Source organism: Aphidius gifuensis, linkage group LG4, assembly GCF_014905175.1.
Source record: "Aphidius gifuensis isolate YNYX2018 linkage group LG4, ASM1490517v1, whole genome shotgun sequence".
NCBI lineage: Eukaryota > Metazoa > Arthropoda > Insecta > Hymenoptera > Braconidae > Aphidius > Aphidius gifuensis.
In genome coordinates, this window is record NC_057791.1 from 210,675 (window position 1) to 236,086 (window position 25,412).

The 25,412-nt window shown below is 27.7% G+C and overlaps 3 protein-coding genes and 1 pseudogene across 7 annotated transcripts in view; 2 read left to right on the plus strand and 2 right to left on the minus strand.

The window, feature by feature from the left end:
• The window catches only part of LOC122854153 (fibrillin-2-like), a 222,327-nt gene that overhangs the window by 93,641 nt on the left and 103,274 nt on the right, over positions 1–25,412 (plus strand). The window lies entirely within an intron of this gene.
• LOC122853668 (cytoplasmic dynein 2 heavy chain 1-like) lies at positions 3,050–15,723 on the minus strand. Its single transcript, XM_044154083.1, is given in 6 exon segments — positions 3,050–3,312; positions 3,402–6,698; positions 6,701–8,603; positions 8,692–9,124; positions 9,203–15,408; positions 15,493–15,723. Coding segments are annotated over 6 exon segments (12,333 nt in total).
• On the plus strand, positions 17,861–18,895 carry LOC122853669 (annotated as a pseudogene).
• LOC122854131 (sodium- and chloride-dependent glycine transporter 1-like) lies at positions 20,063–25,306 on the minus strand. Of its 3 annotated transcripts, none has more exons than XM_044154559.1 (11): positions 25,144–25,306; positions 24,147–24,348; positions 23,920–24,065; positions 23,724–23,830; positions 23,488–23,646; positions 23,198–23,405; positions 22,948–23,119; positions 22,316–22,882; positions 21,895–22,236; positions 21,578–21,809; positions 20,063–21,495 (listed from the first exon to the last, which is right to left on the minus strand). In XM_044154559.1, exons 2-11 carry the CDS (start codon positions 24,195–24,197, stop codon positions 21,320–21,322), a joined length of 2,160 nt encoding a protein of 719 aa, XP_044010494.1. In that variant the 5' UTR covers positions 24,198–24,348; positions 25,144–25,306; the 3' UTR covers positions 20,063–21,319. The 3 variants fall into 3 exon arrangements, with proteins under 3 accessions (XP_044010494.1, XP_044010493.1, XP_044010492.1); XM_044154558.1 differs by lacking the exon at positions 25,144–25,306 and adding an exon at positions 24,861–25,044; XM_044154557.1 differs by lacking the exon at positions 25,144–25,306 and having other exon boundaries at positions 24,147–25,044.

The window sequence follows — 25,412 nt, forward strand, 5'->3', positions numbered from 1 at the left end:
CAGGTAATGCAGGAGGTGAACTAGAATTTGTACAAAATACCTCTTTGCCTGTTCTATGATCCTGTTAAAAAATTAGGGTCGCCACTATTTTTTTTCTAATTGTTTTTAAAGAAATAAAATTTGTTTTTAAAATATCAGGAGAGCAGGAAATGCAGAATTGAACCAGAAATCAGAAATAAAGCCTCTTTGCCTGTTCTATGATCCTGTTAAAAATTAAGGTCGCCACTATTTTTTTCTAATTGTTTTAAGAAATAAAATTTATTTTTGAAATATCAGGAGAAACAGAGTAATAGGTGAAACTAGAAATAAAATAAAATACCTCTTTACTTGTTTCTATGATCCTGTTAAAAAATTAGGGTCGCCACTATTTTTTTTCTAATTGTTTTTAAAGAAAGAAATTTATTTTTGAAATATCAGGAGAGCAGGTAATGCAGGAGGTGAACTAGAATTTGTACAAAATACCTCTTTGCCTGTCCTATGATCCTGTTAAAAAATTAAGGTCGCCACTATTTTTTTTCTAATTGTTTTTAAAGAAATAAAATTTGTTTTTAAAATATCAGGAGAGCAGGTAATGCAGGAGGTGAACTAGAAATCAAATAAAATACCTCTTTGCCTGTTCTATGATCCTGTTAAAAAATTAGGGTCGCCACTATTTTTTTTCTAATTGTTTTTAAAGAAATAAATTTATTTTTGAAATATCAGGAGAGCAGGTAATGCAGGAGGTGAACTAGAAATCAAATAAAATACCTCTTTGCCTGTTCTATGATCCTGTTAAAAAATTAGGGTCGCCACTATTTTTTTTCTAATTGTTTTTAAAGAAATAAAATTATTTTTAAATATCAGGAGAGCAGGTAATGCAGAGGTGAACTAGAAATTGTACAAAATACCTCTTGCCTGTTCTATGATCCTGTTAAAAAATTAAGGTCGCCACTATTTTTTTTCTAATTGTTTTTAAAAGAAATAAAAATTATTTTTAAAATATCAGGAGAGCAGGTAGGAGGTGAACTAGAAATCAAATAAAATACCTCTTTGCCTGTTCTATGATCCTGTTAAAAAATTAGGGTCGCCACTATTTTTTTTCTAATTGTTTTTGAGGAAATAAAATTTATTTTTAAAATATCAGGAGAGCAGGTAACGCAGGAGGTGAACTAGAAATTCAATAAAATACCTCTTTGCTTGTTCTATGATCCTGTTAAAAAATTAATGTCGCCACTATTTTTTTTCTTATTGAATTTATATAAATAAAATTTATTTTTAAAATATCAGGAGAGCAGGTAATGCAGGAGGTGAACTAGAAATTGTACAAAAAACCTCTTTGCCTGTTCTATGATCCTGTTAAAAAATTAATGTCGCCACTTTTTTTTTTTTAATTGTTTTTGAGGAAATAAAATTTATTTTTAAAATATCAGGAGAGCAGGTAATGCAGGAGGTGAACTAGAAATCAAATAAAATACCTCTTTGCCTGTTCTATGATCCTGTTAAAAAATTAATGTCGCCACTATTTTTTTTTTTAATTGTTTTTGAGGAAATAAAATTTATTTTTAAAATATCAGGAGAGCAGGTAATGCAGGAGGTGAACTAGAATTTGTACAAAATACCTCTTTGCTTGTTCTATGATCCTGTTAAAAAATTAGGGTCACCACTATTTTCTTTCTAATTGTTTTTAAAGAAAGAAATTTATTTTTGAAATATCAGGAGAGCAGGTAATGCAGGAGGTGAACTAGAATTTGTACAAAATACCTCTTTGCCTGTTCTATAATCCTGTTAAAAAATTAGGGTCGCCACTTTTTTTTTTCTAATTGTTTTTAGAGAAATAAATTTATTTTTGAAATATCAGGAGAGCAGGTAATGCAGGAGGTGAACTAGAAATCAAATAAAATACCTCTTTGCCTGTTCTATGATCCTGTTAAAAAATTAGGGTCGCCACTATTTTTTCTAATTGTTTTAAAGAAATAAAATTTATTTTGAAATATCAGGAGAGCAGGTAATGCAGGAGGTGAACAGAATTGTACAAAATACCTCTTTGCTGTTCTATGATCCTGTTAAAAAAATTAGGGTCGCCACTATTTTTCTAATTGTTTTAAAGAAATAAAATTTATTTTTAAAATATATCAGGAGAGCAGAAATGCAGGAGAATTGAACTAGAAATCAAATAAAATACCTCTTTGCTTGTTCTATGATCCTGTTAAAAAATTAGGGTCGCCGCTATTTTTTTTCTAATTGTTTTTAAAAGAAATAAAATTTATTTTGAAATATCAGGAGAGCAGGTAATGCAGGAGGTGAACTAGAAATTGTACAAAATACCTCTTTGCTGTTCTGATCTGTTATTGTTAAAAATTAGGGTCGCCACTATTTTTTTTCTAATTGTTTTTGAAGAAATGAAATTTTTTTCTAAAATATCAGGAGAGCAGGTAATGCAGGAGGTGAACTAGAAATCAAATAAAATACCTCTTTGCCTGTTCTATGATCCTGTTAAAAAATTAGGGTCGCCACTATTTTTTTTCTAATTGTTTTTAAAGAAATAAATTTATTTTTGAAATATCAGGAGAGCAGGTAATGCAGGAGGTGAACTAGAATTTGTACAAAATACCTCTTTGCCTGTTCTATGATCCTGTTAAAAAATTAGGGTCGCCACTATTTTTTTTCTAATTGTTTTTAAAGAAATAAAATTTGTTTTTCGAAATATCAGGAGAGCAGGTAATGCAGGAGGTGAACTAGAAAGCAAATAAAATACCTCTTTGCCTGTTCTATGATCCTAATAAAAAACAACATTTTTTAAATTATTTTTTCTATTTTCTGTTAAAGAAATAAATTTTATTTTTGAAATATAGGAAAACAGGAATGACTGGAGGTGAACTGGGAATTGTACGAAATACCTCTTTGTTTATTCTATGATCCTGTTCAAATAGATAATTTTTTCTATTTGTTTTTAATGAAATAAATTGACATTGATCCTTCTTAATTATTAGGAAATAATATAATTAAAAATCAAAGACCACGTTTCATCGTCTGTCAAGTTTATTTAATTCATTGTTACATATAATTGTTTTTAATTTGTACCAAAATGAATAATGACGTTCTTTTTGAGCCAATAATCACGTTGTTCATTCAAACATCCAACTGGTAAAGCACAAATGAATTGTTTCCTACTTGAATCACCATAAACTGGTACATATATCGTATTGTCATCTTCAATATTCAAATCATCATTGTCATTGACAACATAAGCCAGTTGACATCTCGGCGTTCCAATAATTGATGGAGCATTTTCATCTACTTCTTCGAGACATCCATTATAATCAATTTTACCACCTATAAAATGATTAAATATTATGAAAATTATATACAACAATTAATCAATAATTTAATTAAACAATTAATCAAATATTGATATGACATACCTGAGATCAAAAGACCATCTAAAATAACATAGCATTTCCAATCATTTTTAGTTGAATTATCCATCCATTTAGCACGTAGTGTTAGTCCTTCAATTGAATATCCACATTCTCTCGCTGTATAATGTTTAAATGCAGCCAAAAATCCTCTTGGTCTTAATAGCCATGATAAATCAATTTTTTTTGATGGTTCAATATTACCACATATTGCACAATGTCGTGATATCAATGCATTTACAAAATTCATTACATCACCAGGTCCTTCAGGCCATTTATCCAACCATTTACTTGGTGTGATTAAATTATCAATAATCATGTTTTTTTCTAAATCATTTTTAATCATAGACATTAATTCTGATGTTAATCTTAATTCATCAATGAAAAATTGTTTAATAATACTATTGTCTTTCATTAAACTTTCACTGCTTTGATTATTTTTTAAAATATATTTTTCAATATTAATTTTTAAATCACGTAGTATTTTTAATTCAGCACGTTTAACTGTACGTCTCTCATGGCTACTCAGTGATTTACTTGACATATTTTTCAATGTTAAAATAACATTTTCAGATGTTGAATGTTCCCATGCTCTAACAGCATTCGCTGACAAGCCAAAAAATTCAAATGGTCCATCATTATCAGGTAGTCTTTCAATTGCAATAAATGGATCATTTTTACATGCATCTGTAACTGATAATAAACCAGCCAATTTTTTTCTTCCATTAAATATATCATATGACCAAATTTCACGTAGTATTGCTTCTAATGTTTGCATGTCAAATTTATCCTGTAATCTTCCACCATAAATTGCCACATCAAGTAATCCACGACCCTCTTCCCAATCAATATTTGAATTTGATTTTATGACTTTATCAAGAATTAATTGATGGGCAGCTTCAAGATCAGCCTCTGACCATTCGTATGAACGAATCCAGCCTTGGGGAACAAATCTTCGACGTTCTTGAAGAACAGCATGAAGCCAAGCCAAGACAAATATTCCCTCGGAATTTTTATATTGTGATCCATGAGAATATAATTGACGTAAAGATCTTTTGAGATTTCTTTTGACACCTTCAGGTGGTTCATATGCAAGCTTATGACAAAGTCCAGCTAATCCTGGATAAAAATTATTGCATTCTTCAGTTGTCAGCCAAATTCTAGTTGTCGATTTTTTATCTCTAGTACAAAGAGGACTTCTTAAAATACTATCAAGACGTGAAAGCCAATTTAGAGCTAATTGAAGATTACTCAATAATATCCAGCCTCCATTTCGACAACTTTTTTCAAGAGCAGCTTCAGCCTGTTCAACTTGACCTTGACCCAATGAAATTTCAATAAAACCTTCGGGAATTTTCATTTTTAATGCTAATGCTCGTAATTCTGGTCCAGGATCAGCACCCGGTGATAAAAGTAATAGCACAGGTCTATTTAATTTTTTATTATTATTTATTTCACTGTCTATTGTCCATGCTGGTGGTGCTAAATTTTTAACACCCAATTTTTTTGCTGCATATTTACTCAATGACGAGTGTAAATGATCTGGTCTCAGTGCCTGTACAACTAATACTTTTTGAAAACTATTTAAATTTTCGTCTTTTTGTATATTCATTGGATCTAAAATCCAATCTTTTTTTAATTTATTTACAACTTGTGGTAAACAATTTACAAGATTTTTAACAGCTCCTCGTCGTTCCTCGGGTATCCATTCTGGAATTTGAAATTCCAAATTATCATCTTTTTTAATTGCCGCACCAGCATCGAGCAATAATGCTCGTTCATTATCTGGAACTGGCTCAAGATTAAGTGCCAAGTACAGAGCCAATGTGAGACGATGTTTTCTATAAGCAACTTTACAACAATAATTCAAAGTTAATGATATTAATTTTTTTTCTAAATAAATTTCTTGTTCTTTTTTATCATTTGTTGTTGTGGTGTCTCTTTCACATACAGCTTCTAAATAAATTTCCGTAAATTCTTCAACAGAAAAAACATACAAAGGACTCAATGAAGTTAATGATTTAATTGCTTTAAAAATTAATGCTGCATATTTTGCTAATCTTTCATGATCCTTTGAACGTTTTGTAATTTGTTCACGAGTTTTTTTATTTTCATCAAGTGCCTTGGCAATTTCTTGAGCTTTTTTTTGTGTTTCTTCTAAAGAATTTAAAAGACTATTGCCACCTTGACTTGATTGTGATTCTTGAAGTAAATCTTGTCCTTTTGTTGCACCCAATTGTATCAAAAGATCAAGTCTAGCAGCATCCCGTTCACCTGATAATTTTTCTTCAATTTCTAATGCTTGTCTTCTTTGTTTTTCAAGCTCTGGTGTATCAATTAACAATGCTTTTTCAACAAATCTCTCTGCTAAACTTCTTGAGCCTGCACCAAGAATAATTTTAAATAAAACAGCCTCAGCTTCACTTGGTATAGAGTCAAATAAATCTCTTCTTGTTGCAAGAAATAATTTAAAACCTTGTTGACTTGGCAAAGATCTGTCTCCAAGTCGTAGTGATTTTTTTCGTAACAATGGAATTAAAACTGATGGTAATTCTACAATTTCTTCAATGAGTAATGCTTTACCAAATCTAACAGCAAGTTCTAATGTTGTTAAAAATTTTGAATCTTCTGGTTTTGTTATTTCAAGTTGATTACCAAGATTAGCTTTAATCCACGTTACAGCAACACCTGATGAATCAATAAATAGCGGAACAAGTGGTCCTCTAAGTGCACAAGCAGCACCAATAATACTACCAGTATCACCTGGTAAATCTTGTGCACGCCAAAGCAATCTTTCTCTTTCTGAAACTAATAAATCAATTGCACATTTACGAAATTTATCATCATCAACATCATTATCATCATTATTTTTTTTAATTTCTGGAGCATGATAAACTAATAATGATGCAACTTCAGCTGCTTCAATATCTAAACGTTGTTTTCTTGCAGTTAATTCTTCAAATTGACTCTGCCAATCACTGTGTTCGACATTTAATTTTTGTAATAATGCTCTTGCTGTTGCTAGACTTGATTCAGTTGATTCAGTACGTAATTGTAATGCAGCAGCACCACGTGAATGTTCAGCCAATTGTTCTTGTAATTTTGCAACACGTGATTCAACTGATGTTAGACCAACAGCAAGTCTATCAATTTGTGCTTCAGCTGCTGATAATTTATCAGCTAAAATTCTTTGTTCACGTTCAAGTGGTGCAACTTGTTGTAATATTTGACCATATTGAAGATTAGCAAGTACCCAAGCAGCCAATGGTGCTGCTGCAATTGATGCACGTTTAGCTGTTTTTCTTCAAATGATTCTGAACGTTCTTTAACTAATTTTGCAACAGCATCTAAACTTGATGATGTACTACGACGTGCATCCCATGTACGTATTTCATCTTTAACACCACGTTTTGCTAAAAATGTTTTCATACTATTCCATGATGTATCTTTTATTCCCATTAAACGTAATACACCCTCAAGAACATCACGTACAGCTGTTGGTGGTGCACGTAATGAACGTACTTCAGCCAATGCATCATTACCAATTCCAGCAACTGATTGAGCTGCAGCTTCAACAAGAGGCTCAACTTTTCCAAGTTCACGCTCAATATCTATTTTACGACGAGCTAATTCTTTACTTTCATGCTCAGTATTTATTTTTAATGTTGACATTTCACCACGTTGACCAGTTGCACCACGCATTGTTGCTGTTATTTGTTCAAGTGCTGCATTTGCACGACCTTTTTCTTCTTCAAGTTCTTTTCGTTGTTTTTTTGCTTCATTTTCTAATTTAGCAACTCTATCACCTGCTTCACTTAATCGACTAATACCAGCTTCAAGACTTTCAAGTTTTTCATGAATATCTTGACTCCATTTATTTTTAAGCTCTTGCCATGTTTGTAAAAGTGCCAAAAATCGTGCAGGTGATTGTTGACTACGTGAAATTCGTAAATGTACATCAACAAGTGTCTTGAGACCTGGTGAAATTGATTGTGTATCAATTATTTTCATTGCCAAATTAGTAAGTGATGATTCCATTGTCCACCATTCATTTCCTGGTGAATCAGCAACAAAACAACATTGTTCAACAAGACCAGATGTAACAAGCCAATCTTTTTTTAATTCTGAAGAGTCAATAATAATGACAACATGTAAAAATTTTTTTAAACGATGATAAAGATATTGATCAAGTGTTCCTGTAAAATCTTCTTGTCTAGAAAAATCAGCTAATGGAGCAACAAGACCATCAAGCTCTTCAGGTGTTAATAAACCAGGTATTTCACCTCGTGATATAATAGCACCAGCCAATACTGCTAATCCTTCTTCACGTGCATGATCTTCCTCAAGTAATAATAAAGTTCTTTCACCATCAATACCAGCTGAATGAACTGCTGCTTTTATTCCAGCTCTACCACGTCCAGGTGCCGAATCAATAAATCTAAGTGATGAATATGCAGCAGCAAGTTTTGTTGCTGTTTTTCTACCAGCACCAGGACGACCAGCTAAAATAATTCCATGATTATCCGAGCCAAAAGCCCAACAAAGACCAGCTATTTTATCTAAAAGATTAACTGATAATGTTGCTTTTATTTCTTCACCTTCTCTTGTACATTTTGCAATTGTATTAATAATTTCTAAATTCCATTCTTCAATTGATAATGGAACTAGCGTGGCTGTGTTTCCTCCTTTCCAAATGTAGACATCTTTTGTTACTTCATTGTAATCAGAGTTTCGAGAAATTATTGATGCTCGTAAACGTGTTTGTTCTTTAACAAGTAATTTTGGATAAAATAATCTTTCTCCAGCATCCAAAAGATAGAGTATAATTTCACCATTATTTTCTGGTACTGGATATGTCTTTAATGTCTCTGCCCAAATTGTTAAATCTTTTGGTGTCCAATTAAAGCTTGATTCTTTGACTGATGAAATTCCAGCAAGTGCATCATGCATTGAAGTTGCCAATTGTAATATCCAAGCATCATTTATTAATTTAATATTTTTTATAGATTCTTTCAAGTGTATTTCAACAATATTTATTATGTCTTTTGCACTTGGATATGGTAAATGATGAACTGCCAATAATGCACTTAATCTTGGATGAAGCTTTGTCGATGAATCAGCTGTACAAATTAATGTTATTGGTAAAGTTGCAAATTCTAAATCATCTTCATGAAAGCCACCTTCTTGTACAACCTGTCTTACTAATTCCTATTGAAAAAAAAAATAAAAATAATAAAAATAATTATTATTATTATCATTTATGAATATAATAAAAGAAATAATTATTAATTGATACCTGAAGATCTTTTGAAGCCAAATGAACATCTTCAAGAATTAAAATAATTTTAGTACCAATTCTTGGTTTATAAATTCGTCCATTGACTGATGATTCCACCTTGACACATGATCTTTTTAATCTTGCAATAAAATCTTGTGCTCCAAATAGTGACGATCCATGAACGACATTTAAATTATCTGAATCTTTTTTTAAATATTCTAAAATTGCTGAAATAAGACTAGATTTTCCAGCACCTCTTGGACCACGTAAAATAACTGGAATTTCTCCTTCAATCCATGGTAATATTGTTGATAGACCTCTTTTCAATTGACTTGACATTGAAATTGGACCATTGTCGGTATTTATTGTATCATGAATTTCACTGAAAGGCTCGAGACGATCAATATCTGTATTATAAAGTATATCAAGAGGTCTTTGAGGATCTGGACACCTTTAAAAATAAAATAAATAATATTAAATTAAATTAAAAATTATTGTTATTTATTTATTTATTTTTTCTTCTATTTACCATGAATCAATTGTTTGATAAATAATTCTTGCCAATTCTTCTCTAGCTTTTGATTCTTCCAATTGCAAACATAATCCTACAATTAATCCAAAACTAATGGAATTTTTAGTAATAGCTTTTGATATGTGTAACAAAACAGCTTGAATTAATCCACAAGATGAAATCATTCCACCAGATATCTTCAAGGCAGTATTAATAAATCCAGGAAGATATGAAATAATAATATTTTTAGCTTCTTCATTAATTTCATGAATTTTTTTAGCACCAAGTAAATCGGCTGGATTAACAAGACCAAGATGAATAACTCCAAGTCGCGATACAGTTGCTGGACTTGCACCAGCAAGTTTATGAGTTTCAAATATAAATTTAACACCAGGACCAAGTTTAATACCAACTCCACTTGACAATGTCAATAATTTATTATCATCAAGTGCAGAATTTAATGCTTCAGCCCATCCAGGCTCAACATCACCATTAAATACAATCCAAATTGATGAATTACCTGCTGATGATATTTGTGATGATAATAAACCATCTTTCCATTCTCTTGTTTGTGTATCAACTTTACCAAGTAATCTAACACGTGGTATTGCACCTGGATAAATTATAATACGTTTTATATTTTCACCAATTTTACCAAGTGCCTCAGCAAGTATTTTTATTACTAAACTTTTTCCACTTCCTGATGGTCCAACAATTGCAACACCTGTTCTATTTTTTAAATGATCATACAATTGTTCACAACGTTCTGTTAAATCTCCTTTTAAATTTTTACTATCACACAATTCAATTAATGATTTTTTAAATTCTTTTTTATCATCATTAGTATTGATAGACATTGTTGTATCAATTTGTGGAAATACATCTTTTAATAGACCTAAAAATTTTATTTTATCATTTTCAGTTAATTTTGATAATGTTGCTGATTTAATTGCCTCAACCAATCGTTCAGTTTCACTTTGATTGTTTGAATTATTATTTGGCATTGCATCAAGTACAGATCTCAGTGATCTTAGACCCCAATCATAATGAGGCTGTTTTGATAATAATTTATCTGAAATATCAATTGTCTCAACAAGCTGTCTAGCAAGTGTTGATGCTTCAAGAAAACCAGAACACTCAAGTAGTGCCTTGACAATATCAGTTTTATCTGGATGTGCCATACCAATTGGTCTAAATAAACGTCCAAGTGAATCAGGTAATTTATTTCTTCCACCATAATCACTACCAGCTGGATTCATTGTTATAAATACACAACAATGATGATTTAAACTAACTATTTGATCACCAAGATTAACATGAGATAGTTTATCTCTAACAGCTTCTTGCAATGGACGTACTAACATTGCAACAGCACTCAATGTTTTTTCTTCAAGACGATTAAATTCATCAAAACAACCCCAAGCACCAGCTTGTGCAAGACCACCTAATATTCTTTTCATACTTGTTGAATCCATTCCTTCATCACAATTAAATACAAGAACAAGACGACCTAAAATTGCAGCTAATGCTTTAATACTTTCTGTTTTACCAGTACCAGCTGGTCCAGTTGGACTACCACCAAGTCCAAGTTTCATTGCTTGTGTTAATGATAAAAAACAACGTTCTGTTAATTTTGTTCTTACTAAACCAACAGCAGCACCTTGATACTCAAAACAATATGGAAATTCAGCACCAGCACATTTTATAATAATTGATCCATTATTTGCAACTCTATAAAATCTCAATTGACGATTCCATAGCCATGTTATATTATCACCATTTTCAATTGTTTTTAATAAATTTCTAGAAATTCCCAAATGATGTACAGTATCTAATAGCAAACTTTTAGCTTTTTGAGCAGTTAATTTATCACCAGATTCTTCAAGACCACGAAATTTTGCTCGTTGAATTTCTAAATATTCAATTAATTTTTTTAATGCTAATTTACCATTTCGTAAAGCAATTTCACATCTTTCAGTAAACATAATTCTTTCAGCTAATAATAATATTTGTGCTGGATATTGTACCACTGTATTTTTATTATTATCATTTAAACATTTATCTAAATTTTGTGATAATGCTTTTTTTATTTCATCTTCAAGATTTTTTAGCCAAATTGGAAGTGGCTCATTTGTATCAATTGAATTTGGCAAATTTAATATTTCAAATTCTGGTGATATAATTGCTTTTAATTTGCCATTATCACATTTAACTGAGCCAATACCTTGATATAATTTTGGTAAATGTGAATCAAGACCATTTGGACTACCAGATATTAATTCAAGTAAATCTTCATCACTCAAAAAATATAAACGAGGATATGCTGAACGTTTTTCTTCTAAAAATTCATCAAGACTACGTTGACAACGATCTAAAATTTCTTTTAAACTAACAAGTGCTGGCATTGGAAGTCGTCTTAATGATGGAACACGAGGATCTCTTGAAACTTCTCCCATTAAATAACGAAATTCTTTATCAGCACGTGTCCATCTACCTGAATCATTTGGTGCTGCTTCACTACTATAAACTGGCTCTAAATATATCCATTTTCTTTGTATTAAACCAAGTACTTTTATTCGTTCTTCAAGTTCAAATAATGCTGTTTCACATCGTGATGCTCTTGCTGAAAATCTCTCATAGCCTGATGCACCTTTTGCACCTTCAAGTAATAGTTTTAATTCACTTGCACGTGCCAGCAATTCACTGTATTCACCAACTAAATTAATTTTATGATTTTTTGAATCTTTTGATTCTTGAAGATGTAAACTTGCTGATGCTTCCCATGCTTCTAATTCAATTAATGCTTGACGTATTCCATTTTCAGCAATAGCCTTTTTTGTTATTTCTTTAACTTTATCAAAATTTTCTTTAATATTTGATGCTGCTTTTAATAATTGACCAAGTGTTATGTCTTTAATATTTCCTTGAATATTAATTATTGGTTTTAAATCATTCCAATGTTCATCAGCAATTTCATCACCACGTAATACTTGAATCCACTCAATATCATTACGTATATCTTTAATTTTTTTTTCAACAAATGTATCAATTTTATGACTATGACATTCTAAATTTATAGATTCATTTGTAGCTGTTGTTTTTTGTATTTTAATTCTAGCATCCCAAGAATCAAGCCAATCATGTAATCTATGTAATCTTCTTCTTGCAACATTCCATTCTTCAGCCTCTTGATTATTTAATTCATTTAAAAATTCTTCTTGAAATTTACAATTTGATTCTTCAGCTTCAAGTTCAGCCTCAAATTTATTTGTTAATTCAGTATCTTCATCAAATATATCATTCAACTTTATTTCAACACCCTCACAATCGAGTAATAATAATTGTTTTTGTTCTTCAAGTGTTATCCAACGTTCACGCATTGATGATATCCAATCAATTGTTATTTTTTGTGGTTTTGTTGACCAACGTGCTTCCCATCTTTCACGTTCATCTTTTAATGCAATACCACGATGACGTAAATTTATTTTAGCATCTTCAAGTTGACGTGCAACAACAGCTTTATGACGTTCAAGACGATCTGTTAAACCTTCCCAAGCTGCATGTGCTCCAGATAAACCATCTAATTTTTCTCTTGTCCAAGCAGCCATAACTCTAGCAAGACCTGTGACAGCTTCAAGTTCATCTCCAATACCTGTTGATTCTTGTTGAATTTTTTTATGTGTTAAAAATGCTTCACCAACTTGTTCAATATTTTTTGGTCGTTTATCAAGTTCTTTTGTAACTGATGAAAGAAATTCAACAATTTTTCCTAATCTTGATGATGCCTCAGCTCTTAAATCACTTGATAATCTATCCCAATATCTTCTTGATGATGATTCAAGATCATTTCTCGTTGTTGATGTATCAATACATAAACATTTAATTTTAATTTCACCACCACGAAGTTTACCAACATCTTGTGCCCATTGTTTAGCTTCTTTAAATGCTTTTTCCCATTCTTGTGATGATTTACCTTTTAATATTTTACCAATATCAATAGTTGCTGGTTCAGCAAGTGGTAACCATTTTTGTCGTAATTGTTCTAATGCAACTAATGCAATTTCAGCCTCATTATAAACACCACCATATAAATATGCACTACGTTCAACAAGACTACTAAATTTAACATCAACTGTATTATCACCAACACCACGAAAATTAATTGGTATTGATAAAAATCTACGTATACTTGAATAAAGCTTAGCACGTATTTCTTCAATTGGTGGACGCCATTGTAAATTACCATCTCTAATAACAAGCTCAATTGTAATATCTTGAATATTACGTAATAAATTTGGTAATGCTGCACGATATGCAACACCAAGTACTTTTAATAATTGTCTATCCCAATGAAGTTTCCATGCTTTTGTATTACCATAATTATTATCAACATCATCAACAATTTTACGCATATTACGTAATGTTTCTTTCCATACAATTTGACTACCAACAAGATTAACAACTTCACCTTTTAATAAACCAGCAATTAAATCTCTCAAATAAATATGTTTTGATGCTAATTCATAATTTTGTTTACCAAATTTTTGTACAAATTCTTTAAGCTGTGATGTATAATCATCAACAGCTTTAATATCTGACCAAACAACTTTTGATTGTCCACGAACAGCTCTTGCAAGTTCCATTGCTGTTGTTAACATTAATGGTCTTTGTGATGGCACCATTCTATCACCAATTGTATTGTGAAAATTAGCAATTTGTTGTAATGCACGAGCTCTTCCTGCCAATGAACCAGCTCGTTCAACTAAATCTTTAATATTTCTTGGTAATTCAATACCTTGACCAGACAGGGCTCTTGCTTCTTTAACTAAAGTTGTTAATCTTGAATTATAATTTACTTTCATCATACTTGAACCAATTAATTCAACAACAGCTGTGTCTGTTGATAGACTTAATGTTTTATTTTTAATTTCTTCTTCAATTGTATTTATCCAAGTATCAACAAGATTTTGTCGTTTTCCTTCAGCTTCTTTAAGTGCTACGAAAATTTTTGAAATATTTTCTTTATAATTTGGCAAATCAGAGAGAAGTTCTTCGCATAAATTTTTTAATACTTGAAGCTTCATTTCAGCTGATTTTGCTGATTGTACTTGTTGTAATATTTCAGGTATATCCAATAAATCACCAGCATCAGGTCCACTTTGATAAATGTCAATTAAATCATCAAGTGAACTCATTAAAGCTTCTCTCTCTTCTCTCATTGATATTTTTATTCTTTCACGTTTCATTAATTTAGCATATCTTTGAAATTCACCAACAAGTAAAACTGAACTTGCAGCATTTGATATTTGTTTTTTTAATTTTTCTATAACTCTTTCTTCAGCTGGTGCAATATCATCTTCAAATCTTTTTTTAAATCTTTCCCAATTTTTTTGTTTGTCATCATTATCATTATCGTCATCATTATTATCAAAAATTATTTGTAAATTATCAAAATTTTTTAATAAATTATCAGTACCAAGACTTAATCTTTCAGCTTCTGTTAATAATCTTGTTAATTGTTTATGTTGCATACGAATATCAGATGTTTCTTTAATTTTTTTAGAAAATTTATCAAATTTTTTAGGCACATATGGCTGATTTTTCCATAAATGTAGTGATAAATTTGGCCAAAAAATTTTAGTATTTTTTTCACAAAAATTAATCCATTTTTCACATGCATTTGATGACAAATAAAATGGATCATCATTTGTTTTTCCATTTGCTCTATGATGCTCATTAATTAATACACGTAATAATTTTATAATTTCATTACTAATAATATCAAGAAGATTCATCATACGTTCTTCATTATAAATATTACTGTCTAATTTCCAAAGATCATCAATTGTAATACCAACAATTTCAAGAACATCCTCAAGACCATATAAACCATCACGTGATGTTTCAGCACTTTCAAATTCAACTCGTATTTCACTCAATGAACGTTCAACTTTTTCAAATAATATTTTATCATCATTTCTTTTGGCTTTATCACAACGTTTTTTCCATAATAATTCTTCTTCAATTAATTTTGATGATTTAATTGGTCCAAGAATATCATCTTCTAGCTTTTTAATATAATTTTTATTTAAACCAGATGAATTTAGTGTTGGTGCCCATACTTGTCTCAGTGCTTCAATCAATAATGATTTTGAATTTCCAACAGTTGATGCAACTTGAACAAGTTCATGAAAATTATCATTTGTTACTGTCAATGATTTCAACTGTAAAAATAATTAATTAAATTATTAATCATACAAAGTACAATATACTAGTAGGTATAGTTTATATTATTTATTTATTATTACCTTGAAAAATACAAGTATTTTTTTATTACTTGTTAATTCTTGAGTTAATTTTAATTTTGATGAACCATTTGTGTCTTTTGGACGTGCACATATAGCTCGTGTTGTTGGTGTATCCAAAAAAACATCAAGAACTGAATGATCCTCTGGATCAAGTGAAGTGTTTGTGGACAATCCAAAAAAATTACATGCTGTTAATATTATAAATGATTCTTTTTTTTCAATAGCTGGCATTTTTATAAATAATTTAATTGTTTCATTTAAATAATTTATTTTTTTGTTTTTTTATGAGGTTATTTTACACATTTATTTTTATTTATATTGTTTTCACTTTTTTAATTGAATTGTTAAAATAATAAAATACTGTGCTAAAATTATAATAAATAAATAGTTATTGAATTATTTAAACAAATAAAAACACAAGGTTATTTAATGACTACATTGACTAGGTATTGACTATTGTGTATTCACAACAAATAATAATACTTTTTCGGTGGTTGCCATAGATACAACATTTAAAAACCAATACAAAAAAAAATAGTTTACGAGAGTTGGCGCTGAAAACAACACCCGCGTATAATGATATAGGAAAATTTTTGAAATTAATTTTCCATTGGAAAATTATTTTTTAAATAAAATAAAAATATATTAAATTTTATGAGCATAATAATATAATTTTAAATGATAAATTTTTAAACACGAAATAATAAATAGCTATATATATTATTGTTTAACGTGTGAATGATGATGAAAGCGGAAAACGCAGGAGTATTTAGTAGGCGTATAGATATATTAAAAATAAATATTTAAAAAAAGACGTACATTCTTTCACGTTGTATTGTGAGTACATTAACGTGCTTATAATATAATTATGATTATAATAATTATCGATCAACTATTGTGCTCATCATTATATATGCGCAAGTATTTCGTGAAAAATATTTTTAATTTTTATCGAAATTAATTCTAATTTTACTTTTTTTGCTATAATACATCAAATTTTGTTGATAATAAACATAAATTATTTCTAAATTTATTACAAAATCAACAAACAAGAGTTTTATTTAAAAATAAAATATACATAAAAATTTAGTTTCTAAATATTTAAAAAAAAATAAAATAAAAATGATTCATCAAATTCAGCTGCAGCACAAGGTTGAATATATCATATTGGTTTTTTTGCATTGATGCATGACATAATCATCAACAGACTGTATCAAAAAATTCGATGAGAAAAAAAATATATATCTTTTCCTTATTATTATCATCATCTTTGCAAATATCCTAAACTCATATGGCATATTTTTATTTATTTATTTATTTATGTCTGGTTTGTAAAATTGTAAGTCGATTAGCGGTATAATATACCAAGGCCGTGCTGATTCCATCGAGTGAACGGAACAAATTCTCCAAGATTTATTTATCTACACGAATAATAAAAGAAAAAAAAAAAAAAAATATATAATTTTGTAGTAGTATTATAAAAAGTGGGCATGGGATATAGTGGGAGAGACACAGTCTTTTCTCTCTTGATGATTTCTTTCGCGAAACAGTCGTAAATGCGAACTAACTTCATGCTTGCCTGCACATTTCGTTTTTTAATATTTTTATCATTTATTTTTTTCTCATTATCAATGCATTATCAGTACGTTATGTTTACTTGAAACTTTTTTAAAAAATACTATAAACAGTGACAGTGATAAAATAAATAAATAAATAAATAATATTTACAAGTGTTTCGTCGTTCAAAAATTATTTATACATGCGGCAAATGGATTATTAATAAACTTATTTTTAAATTAAAATTTAAAAAATAATAATTATTAAAAATAATTGAAGGTAAATACAAATAATGTATACAAAAATTTTCTAAAAATAATAATTAAGGGGAACAGTAAAAGTAGAACACACACGTTGTGTATATATTGGCTGAAAAAAAAAAAGAAAAAAAAAAAAAATAGAAATTGATTTATTTATAATATTTAAGTTGATTGTTCAAATAATAATCAATGAGGTCGGATCTAAAAATGTATAGTGTGAATGTATAAAGTGAGGAATTTCAATTGCGAGATCACTTGTGGCAATTACAAAATTTAAAAAGTAAAAAAAAATTTCAACTCACAAAGAGAGATATTGCAAGTTTTTTTTATGATTTTTTTAAATTATTTATTTTTCAATAGAATCTATTAATGAATCACGTAATTTATTATATACGTCTCGTTGACAATAGAATAATTGTCTAAAATATTAACAACAATAATTAAAAAAATTCAAATGAAAAAAATGAAATAAATTGTGGGAAAAAAAATAATATTTAATTACTTATATGAATATTTTAAAATTTCAGAAGCATAAAAATTTATAAATATAAAAATTAAAAATGAAACCAGAAGGAGAAACTAAAGGTTTACCAAATGCATTTGGACTTGTTATGTCTGTTTTGACACATGTACTATTATTGGCACCTGTCATTTATATTTTGTCATTTTTTATTGGTAATTTGGATGTACTATTTTCATGGCATCCAACGTGTATGGTCATTGGTGTAAGTTTAATAATTAAAAAAAAAAAAAAGATATAAAACTTGTTGACATTTTTAAAAACAAATAAGTATATAATAAAAAAATTTTATCTGTTAATAAAAATGACAACATAAAAAAGCAAAAAACAAAGTCAAATAAATAAATTAATATGTAAAAATTATTTACAGGTGGGTTTATTAATATTTGAAGGTGTCTTTAGTATATCTGGTGAGGCAAATTTAAATCAAAAAGTATCACGTATTAATAGAATAACAATCCACTGGATTCTTCATACAATTGGTCTTAGTACATTCAGTAATACTTGCAACTTTTGTTGGATTATTTGGTGTATTAGCAAATAATACACGTTGGCTTTATCCAAAAGTACGTCCAATATTATTAAAAGTTGTACATGGATATGGTGGTATTGGAATGACAATATTATTTTTAATAACAATTATAAATGGTTCATGGAATTATGCATTTCCTGATAATTCAACATCACAAATACTTGTTCTCTTATCATTTATTATTGCAATTATAATAATATTGTTTAAGCCAATATTAGGAGCAATTGCTAGAACAAAGGTAATTCTACGACCACCACAACAACAAAATCAAACAGCGTGATCAACAAATTTAAAAATTTATCTATCTACAATTATTATATTTTTATATTTTTTAATAATTAACAATTGAAGAATATTTATTTATTATACCTTTTGAATATAGTACATCATTTATGAGTACGAGCTCTGATGACATTGATGATCAATAACAATCATGTTGGTGGCACACCTGTGGACAAAAATCATTCAAAATTAGCTTAAATAAAACATTCAATAAATAAGGAAGAAAATAGACACACAAGGTTTTTGATGATTTTATATTTTTAAAATTTCACCACAATGAAATCTTTGTGCATTTTATTCAAATTAATTAAAATTTTGCAAATTATTACACAATGAAATATCTTTATTGATTGATTATCTGGTTCAAATTAATTACACATGATTCATTGTAAATTTATTATTTCGTTTTAAATATTTTTTTTTTATACTTTTATTCAAGTGCAGATAATTTTGTTATTTGAATGCGTCACTTGATGAATATTTATGCAAATTTAAAATCACACAAATGAATATGCTAATGATAATTATACTAAAATTAATATTAAGTTGAAAAAAAAATATAATTGTTGATGATAAATACGATAAACATTAAAAAAGAAAATTAAACTTTTTTTTAAATTTTATATTTTTAGATAATTTATAATTCAACCATTTATCAACATTTTTTTTTTTTTATAATTTTATTACACACGTACACACATTATTATGTACACATATAATTTTATAATTTATCTTGTCGATGACACAATGTACAATAATAATAATACAATCAATTACTTTTTGTCAATATATATATTATTTAATTTTTCAAATTTTATTAATTCCTTGGATTTGTTTTTTATTAATAATAATTAATAATATTTTGCAGTGTTTGTCAACTTAACAATATGCAACAACATTTATTTATATTTTATACATTTATTCTTTTTTTTTTTGTTTAAACATTTTCATAAAATTTAATTATATCTTTCGTTTGATTTGAATATTTTTGGCTTTATTTATTGTGTCTTGATTGTATAACGTTTATTAATTTTTTTTCAACTAATAATTTTGATTGTTATTATTTTATTTTTTAAATGAAATTTTAGCTAACATCGAGACAATCAATTCCATTGATTTATTATTTAATATAAATATTGTTTTTGTTTTTTTTTTAATTGCTCAATTGTCCAATTAATTCTTAATCATTTCTCACTAATTTTAATATGCCATAAGGCATTTTGTACTTTTCGCTCAAACTCTTCTTTGTTTAAATATTTTTTAAAACTTTCTTATACTTTTTTATCAAAAATCCAACTGGTTTATAATCTGATTATTTTTTATATTATTATCAACATTTTTTTAACTATCAGTCATCGTGTTTTGATCAACCATAAAATTTTCTAAATCATTTCGCCAAATAATTATTGTTACATTTTGTTTTTTTTTTTTTCTAATTTTTTTGTTTAATGAATTCTAGTGTCTTATTATTTACTCATTTTTTCAACATTTACCATCTAGAACTATTAACTTTAATCACATATGGCACTATAGTCACTTAAATTTTTATTTTCAATTTTTTTTTTAAACAATGCTTATTGACCTGATTTTATATTAACGTTTATTTATAAATTACTGGGGTTTTTTTTTTCTTTTTCAATGGATTTAATGCAACTATAAAAAAAAAAATAAAATAAAAAATTATAAACAATTATTTTGAAACAATAACAACAGCTATAATAAAAACGATGAAAAAAAATATATTTTTTTTCTATACTAGTAAATAACGTTTTTTTAGAGTAAATAAATTTCTTTTTTTTTTTTTTTTTTCAAGTAAATTAATTAATCTCACTTTTGTAATTAAAATACTATCAATTTATGAATTTTTTTTTTTTGTTAATTTAATCATTTAATCACGCAATCGCAGATATGACAACTTGAACATTTACGTTCATTCATATCGGCTATTTTAAATAGTTTATTTATTTATATTTTTTTGCTTATATCAATTAATTTTTTTTGTTTTCTTTATGTAGAATAAACTATACAATTCAGCGCAAGTCTCTGTTAATTTTTTTGTCAACGATTATACATCAATTATAATTCATCTAACATTATTCAATTTTAATTATTTTTTTTGTAAAACGAGCTGGTAAAGATTATTCATCATTCCTAATAAAAAAAAAAATATTTGATTTCAATAAATACATTTATAATACATATATATCGCTTGAATATGTTAATCCTTTCACATTATTGACTTTACGTACACTTGTGATGTGTTAAATAGAAAAAAAAAAAAAAATTAACTTGACATTGATGAAAAATAAATATATTTCTATAAAAAAAATACAACAATAAATAAAATAAATTATATGCTTTTTGAAAGATGAAATATATATATCTTATTTTTACGATTCTAATGAGCAAAACACCTGGACAATGTGCTTATGGCAAATTTTTTTTATCCTCAAAAAATGAATATATTATTTTCCTATATCAAATTGTATGATTATTTATTATTTAAGACCTAAAAAACAATAAAAAATTATTAAAATAAAAATAATATTTTAAATAAATTCTCAAGACTCTAAAATTAATTATCTGAGAATAAAATATAAATAATAAAAATTAATTTTCATCATCATCATCATCATCATCGTCATTATCGTCATCAGATAAAAAGTGAACGTCACGTCAAACTTGTTGTGATGTTATTAAATCAGCTTTACTTGAATTTTTAAGTATTGAAGGACCAGGAAGTTTTTGACTTGATGATGATGATACTGTTGTTGTTGTTGGTGGTGGTTGTTGTACAAGTGGTTGTCCATTAACAAGAACAATTGTATCACGTACTGAATCATAAGCTTGTCCTTGTAATAAAAAAAGCCATAATATATTTGACAAATAATTGTATAAATTATTGTTGTTTTTTTTTTATATTTTAATTTTTACCTGGTAATGATGTATTTGTTAAATTTCTTGATGATGAAAAATTTTTAGAAGCTGGTCGCCATTCAGGTGTTGCTTGTAAAAGTATCCTTGCTCTGATCCAAATTGATTCTTTTTTTCTTTTTTTTTTAACACGTTCAGAACTACGTGATAATCTTGGATCTGTTTCTTCATCATAATCATCATCATCATCTTCATCATATGATGAACGTCTTTTTGTACTTTTAATTTGCCACTAAATTTTTGTTATAGAAAAAAAAAAGAAAATTAATATATTAAATATTAAATGAATATATAAAAAAATATGAATAAACAATTACCGCAGCCATTATTAAAATAACACAAACTGGAAATAGACCAACAATCCAGCCAACAGCATCAGCCCATCTTGGATAAATATATGTACCATATGACAATGGCTCATATTCAACCCAATTAAAAAATAGTATAAAAAATAATGTTGCTGGTGTTATTATTTTCCACATCCATTTCCAAAAAAATCTCCAACATTTACCACGTTTACCAATCATCATTTGTATGTCATCTAAAAATCTATCAGCTCCATAAACCCAAGCAACAAGTATACACTCAGCAATTGCTATCAATAAAACAGACCAATTTGCTGCATATTTATCCATAAGTTGAAGCCAATACATTCCTGCCTAAAAAATAAAAATTATTATAAATATATTAATAATAAAAATAAAATAAATCATTATTATTATTATTATTATTATTTACATTTGTTGTAAATACAAGTCCACCAGCATATCCAAATATTGATACACCAAGAACAACCCAAGTTTTAAAATTTCTCAATGATGGAATACCATCAAGTATTGCTGTTGTAACTGTTTCCATTAATGCAAATTGTGAATCAAGTCCAAGTGTCAATAACATGACAAAAAATAATAATGACCATACTGGAGCAATTGGAAGTCTTGCAACAACTTCTGGATAAACAATAAATGCTAATCCAGCACCTTGATCAACAACTGATGCAACTGGTACACCAAGTTCATGTGCAAGAAATCCAATAACCGAAAATATAACAAGTCCAGCAAAAAATGATGTACCAATATTACTTACAGCAACAATCAATGAATCTTTATAACAATTATTATCAAATTTATTATATGAACTTAGTGTTATTAAACCACCCCATGCTGGACTTAGAGCAAAAAATATTTGTACAGCAGCATCACCCCATACTTTTGCTGTTGTTAAACGTCGCCAATCTGGTGTTAAATAAAATAATATACCTTCATCAGCACCAGGTAATAATATACCACGTATAAATAGTGCAATCTGTTGATAAAAAAAAATCAAATATTAGCAAATTAATATTTATTTAATTGCTATATATAAATTACCAAAACAACATATGGAAATAAAGCTGTAAAATATACAACTTTTCCAGAACTTTGTACACCTTTACTCAGACAAAGAAATACAATGACCCATGCTAAAAATAAACAAGCAGCCATTGTTGGTTTAATTGATCCAGTATATTCAATTCCATGACTCATTCCAAGTACATGATGTCTACAAATAAAATATAAAAATATAAATAATATTGTTTTAATATTGTTGATTGTATTAAATAATAAATAATAATAGTACTCAAAATATTCTTCAGCTGGTGGACGTCTTATTGCTGATGTTATATTTTCCATAGTTAAACCCATAGCTGTCATTTGAGTTGAATTTAAACATTGTCGTTTAAAATATGAATTATTTCTTTCAGCACATTCTTCAGCAGCAATTGGTTCAATGCAATCTTCACCACTCCATTCAGGTTCACAATTACTCCATGGCAGTGAGCTTCCACCTTAATAGAAAAATAATAAAATAATTATTATACACAACAAAAGATGATAAAAAAAATAATTAATAATTATAAAATTACTGACTGAAGATTGAGGCAAACATATAGTGAATTGTCCAGGCAATAATTAAATTGTAGTAAAGCATTACAACTGAACTAACAAGAACCATTCCATAGCCAAGACCTCGTAAAAGTGGTGAAAATTTTTGATACGCTGCAACTGGTCCTAGACTTGCATATTGACCTTGAAGCAAAAAAAAAAAAAAAATATTTATATTATTTCATTTAATTGATAATTGATAATAAATAAATAATCAATACCCAATGAAAGTTCCATAAACATCAATGGTAATCCAGCAATTATGAGCATTATTGTAAATGGTATGAGAAAGGCACCACCACCATTTGAATAACACAAATATGGAAAACTATATTTTGAAAAAAAAAACAACAATTAATTTAATTAATTAATTGATGTTAATAATTATTTATTATTTATTATTTTTAATATAATTACCGCCAAACATTTCCAAGTCCTACACTGTAACCAAGCAGTGATAATAAAAAATCAAATTTTCCAGTCCAAGTACCACGTTCTGGATGATCATCTTCACCGTCTTGCAATGGTGCTTGACTATTTGCAACTGAATATTTATCTTCATTCTGTTTTTTTTTTTTTAAATGAATCAAGTTAATTAATTCCTAATTAAGTATATAGCTAAAAGAAAAAACAAATAAACTTACATCCCAAGATTCGAGGTAAGGCCTCATTCGTGGAGATGTGTCTTCCATCATCTGTTGATTTTTTTTCGCCTCTTTTTGTATATTTATTTCAAGATTTTATTATTCTTTTCATTTTTAAATTTTTTATTATACGAGATTATTTTTTTTTAAATTAATTTTATCAACAAGTTTAGTATCACGACATCAGGCTAACAATCAGTCACTAAGAAAATATAATTTTTACTGTTAAAACTTCATTTAAAATTCAGTATGAATTTAGCACCTAGAAAAATAAAAAAAAAAAAATATTTTAAATATTTTTGCATTTTATAAATGTTATTTAAATAATAATATCAATAAGTAAATTGAATATAACATTTTTTTTTCTTTTTTACTTATGCAATATTTTTTTGTTATGAAATTTATTTCAATTTGATAATGTTATTTAAATTATTCGTCAAATTTTCATTCCATTAGTGTTATTATTATTTAAAATAAAAAAAAACCAACAATATTATTTATTATTGTATTATTTTTTTATGATAGAAATTAAAAAGATTTAAATAATAATTAATATAAAATTTAAAAAATTTCACTTACCAATTTATTCAAAATTAATCACAAATAGATAAAAATAAATTAAAAAAAAAAAAATCAATAAACTCTAAATATTTTTAAAAAATAAAATATGAATTTAATTAATTTCTTAAATAAATTGATGCAGTCAGCTGTTACCCGGCGTCGAGGTCATTTATTCGACATTGAGCAGTCACTCAGAGAGAAACCTTGAAAACCTTATCCACAAATATTTGCACCCTTAAAATAAATAATAAATAAACTCAAAATTTAACCAAGTAAAAAAAATAAATAAATAAAAAAATAATAACAAATAGTCAGTTACCCCACCTTACATCACTCCCTAAAGAAGAAGAAAAAAAAAAAAAAAAAAAAAAAAACTACCCTTAAAAATTCTTTTAAATAAAAACAATAGGTAAATGATTAATAAATTTTTACACACTAAATTTTATCAATCGACACTTTTTTTGGTATAATTTGAATGACGTTAAACTGTTGTTTTATTTGGTGAAAAAATTTTTAAAAATATTTTTATCAACGAACGGAGGTAAAAAAAAAAAAGTTAAGTGAAAATGCCCGCGTTTAGTCAGCCTCCGGTTGGTTGTGAATAATCAAGCACCAATGGCAATGTCAGGTGCCTGCCTAGATAAAATATATCAACACATAGATATATTTGGCTGGGGGAATAGATCGATATTACTGCTCCTGCGA

What these genes read in the sequence shown, in the direction of transcription:
- LOC122854131 (XM_044154559.1), bottom strand. Translation starts at nt 24,197, where the DNA reads ATGATGGAAGACACATCTCCACGAATGAGGCCTTACCTCGAATCTTGG. An exon ending in TATTTCCATATGTTGTTTTG is followed by an intron (nt 22,883 to 22,947) that starts GTAATTTATATA and finishes TTTTATCAACAG; the next exon opens with ATTGCACTATTTATACGTGG. An exon ending in GACTTGTATTTACAACAAAT is followed by an intron (nt 22,237 to 22,315) that starts GTAAATAATAAT and finishes TTTATTTTTTAG; the next exon opens with GCAGGAATGTATTGGCTTCA.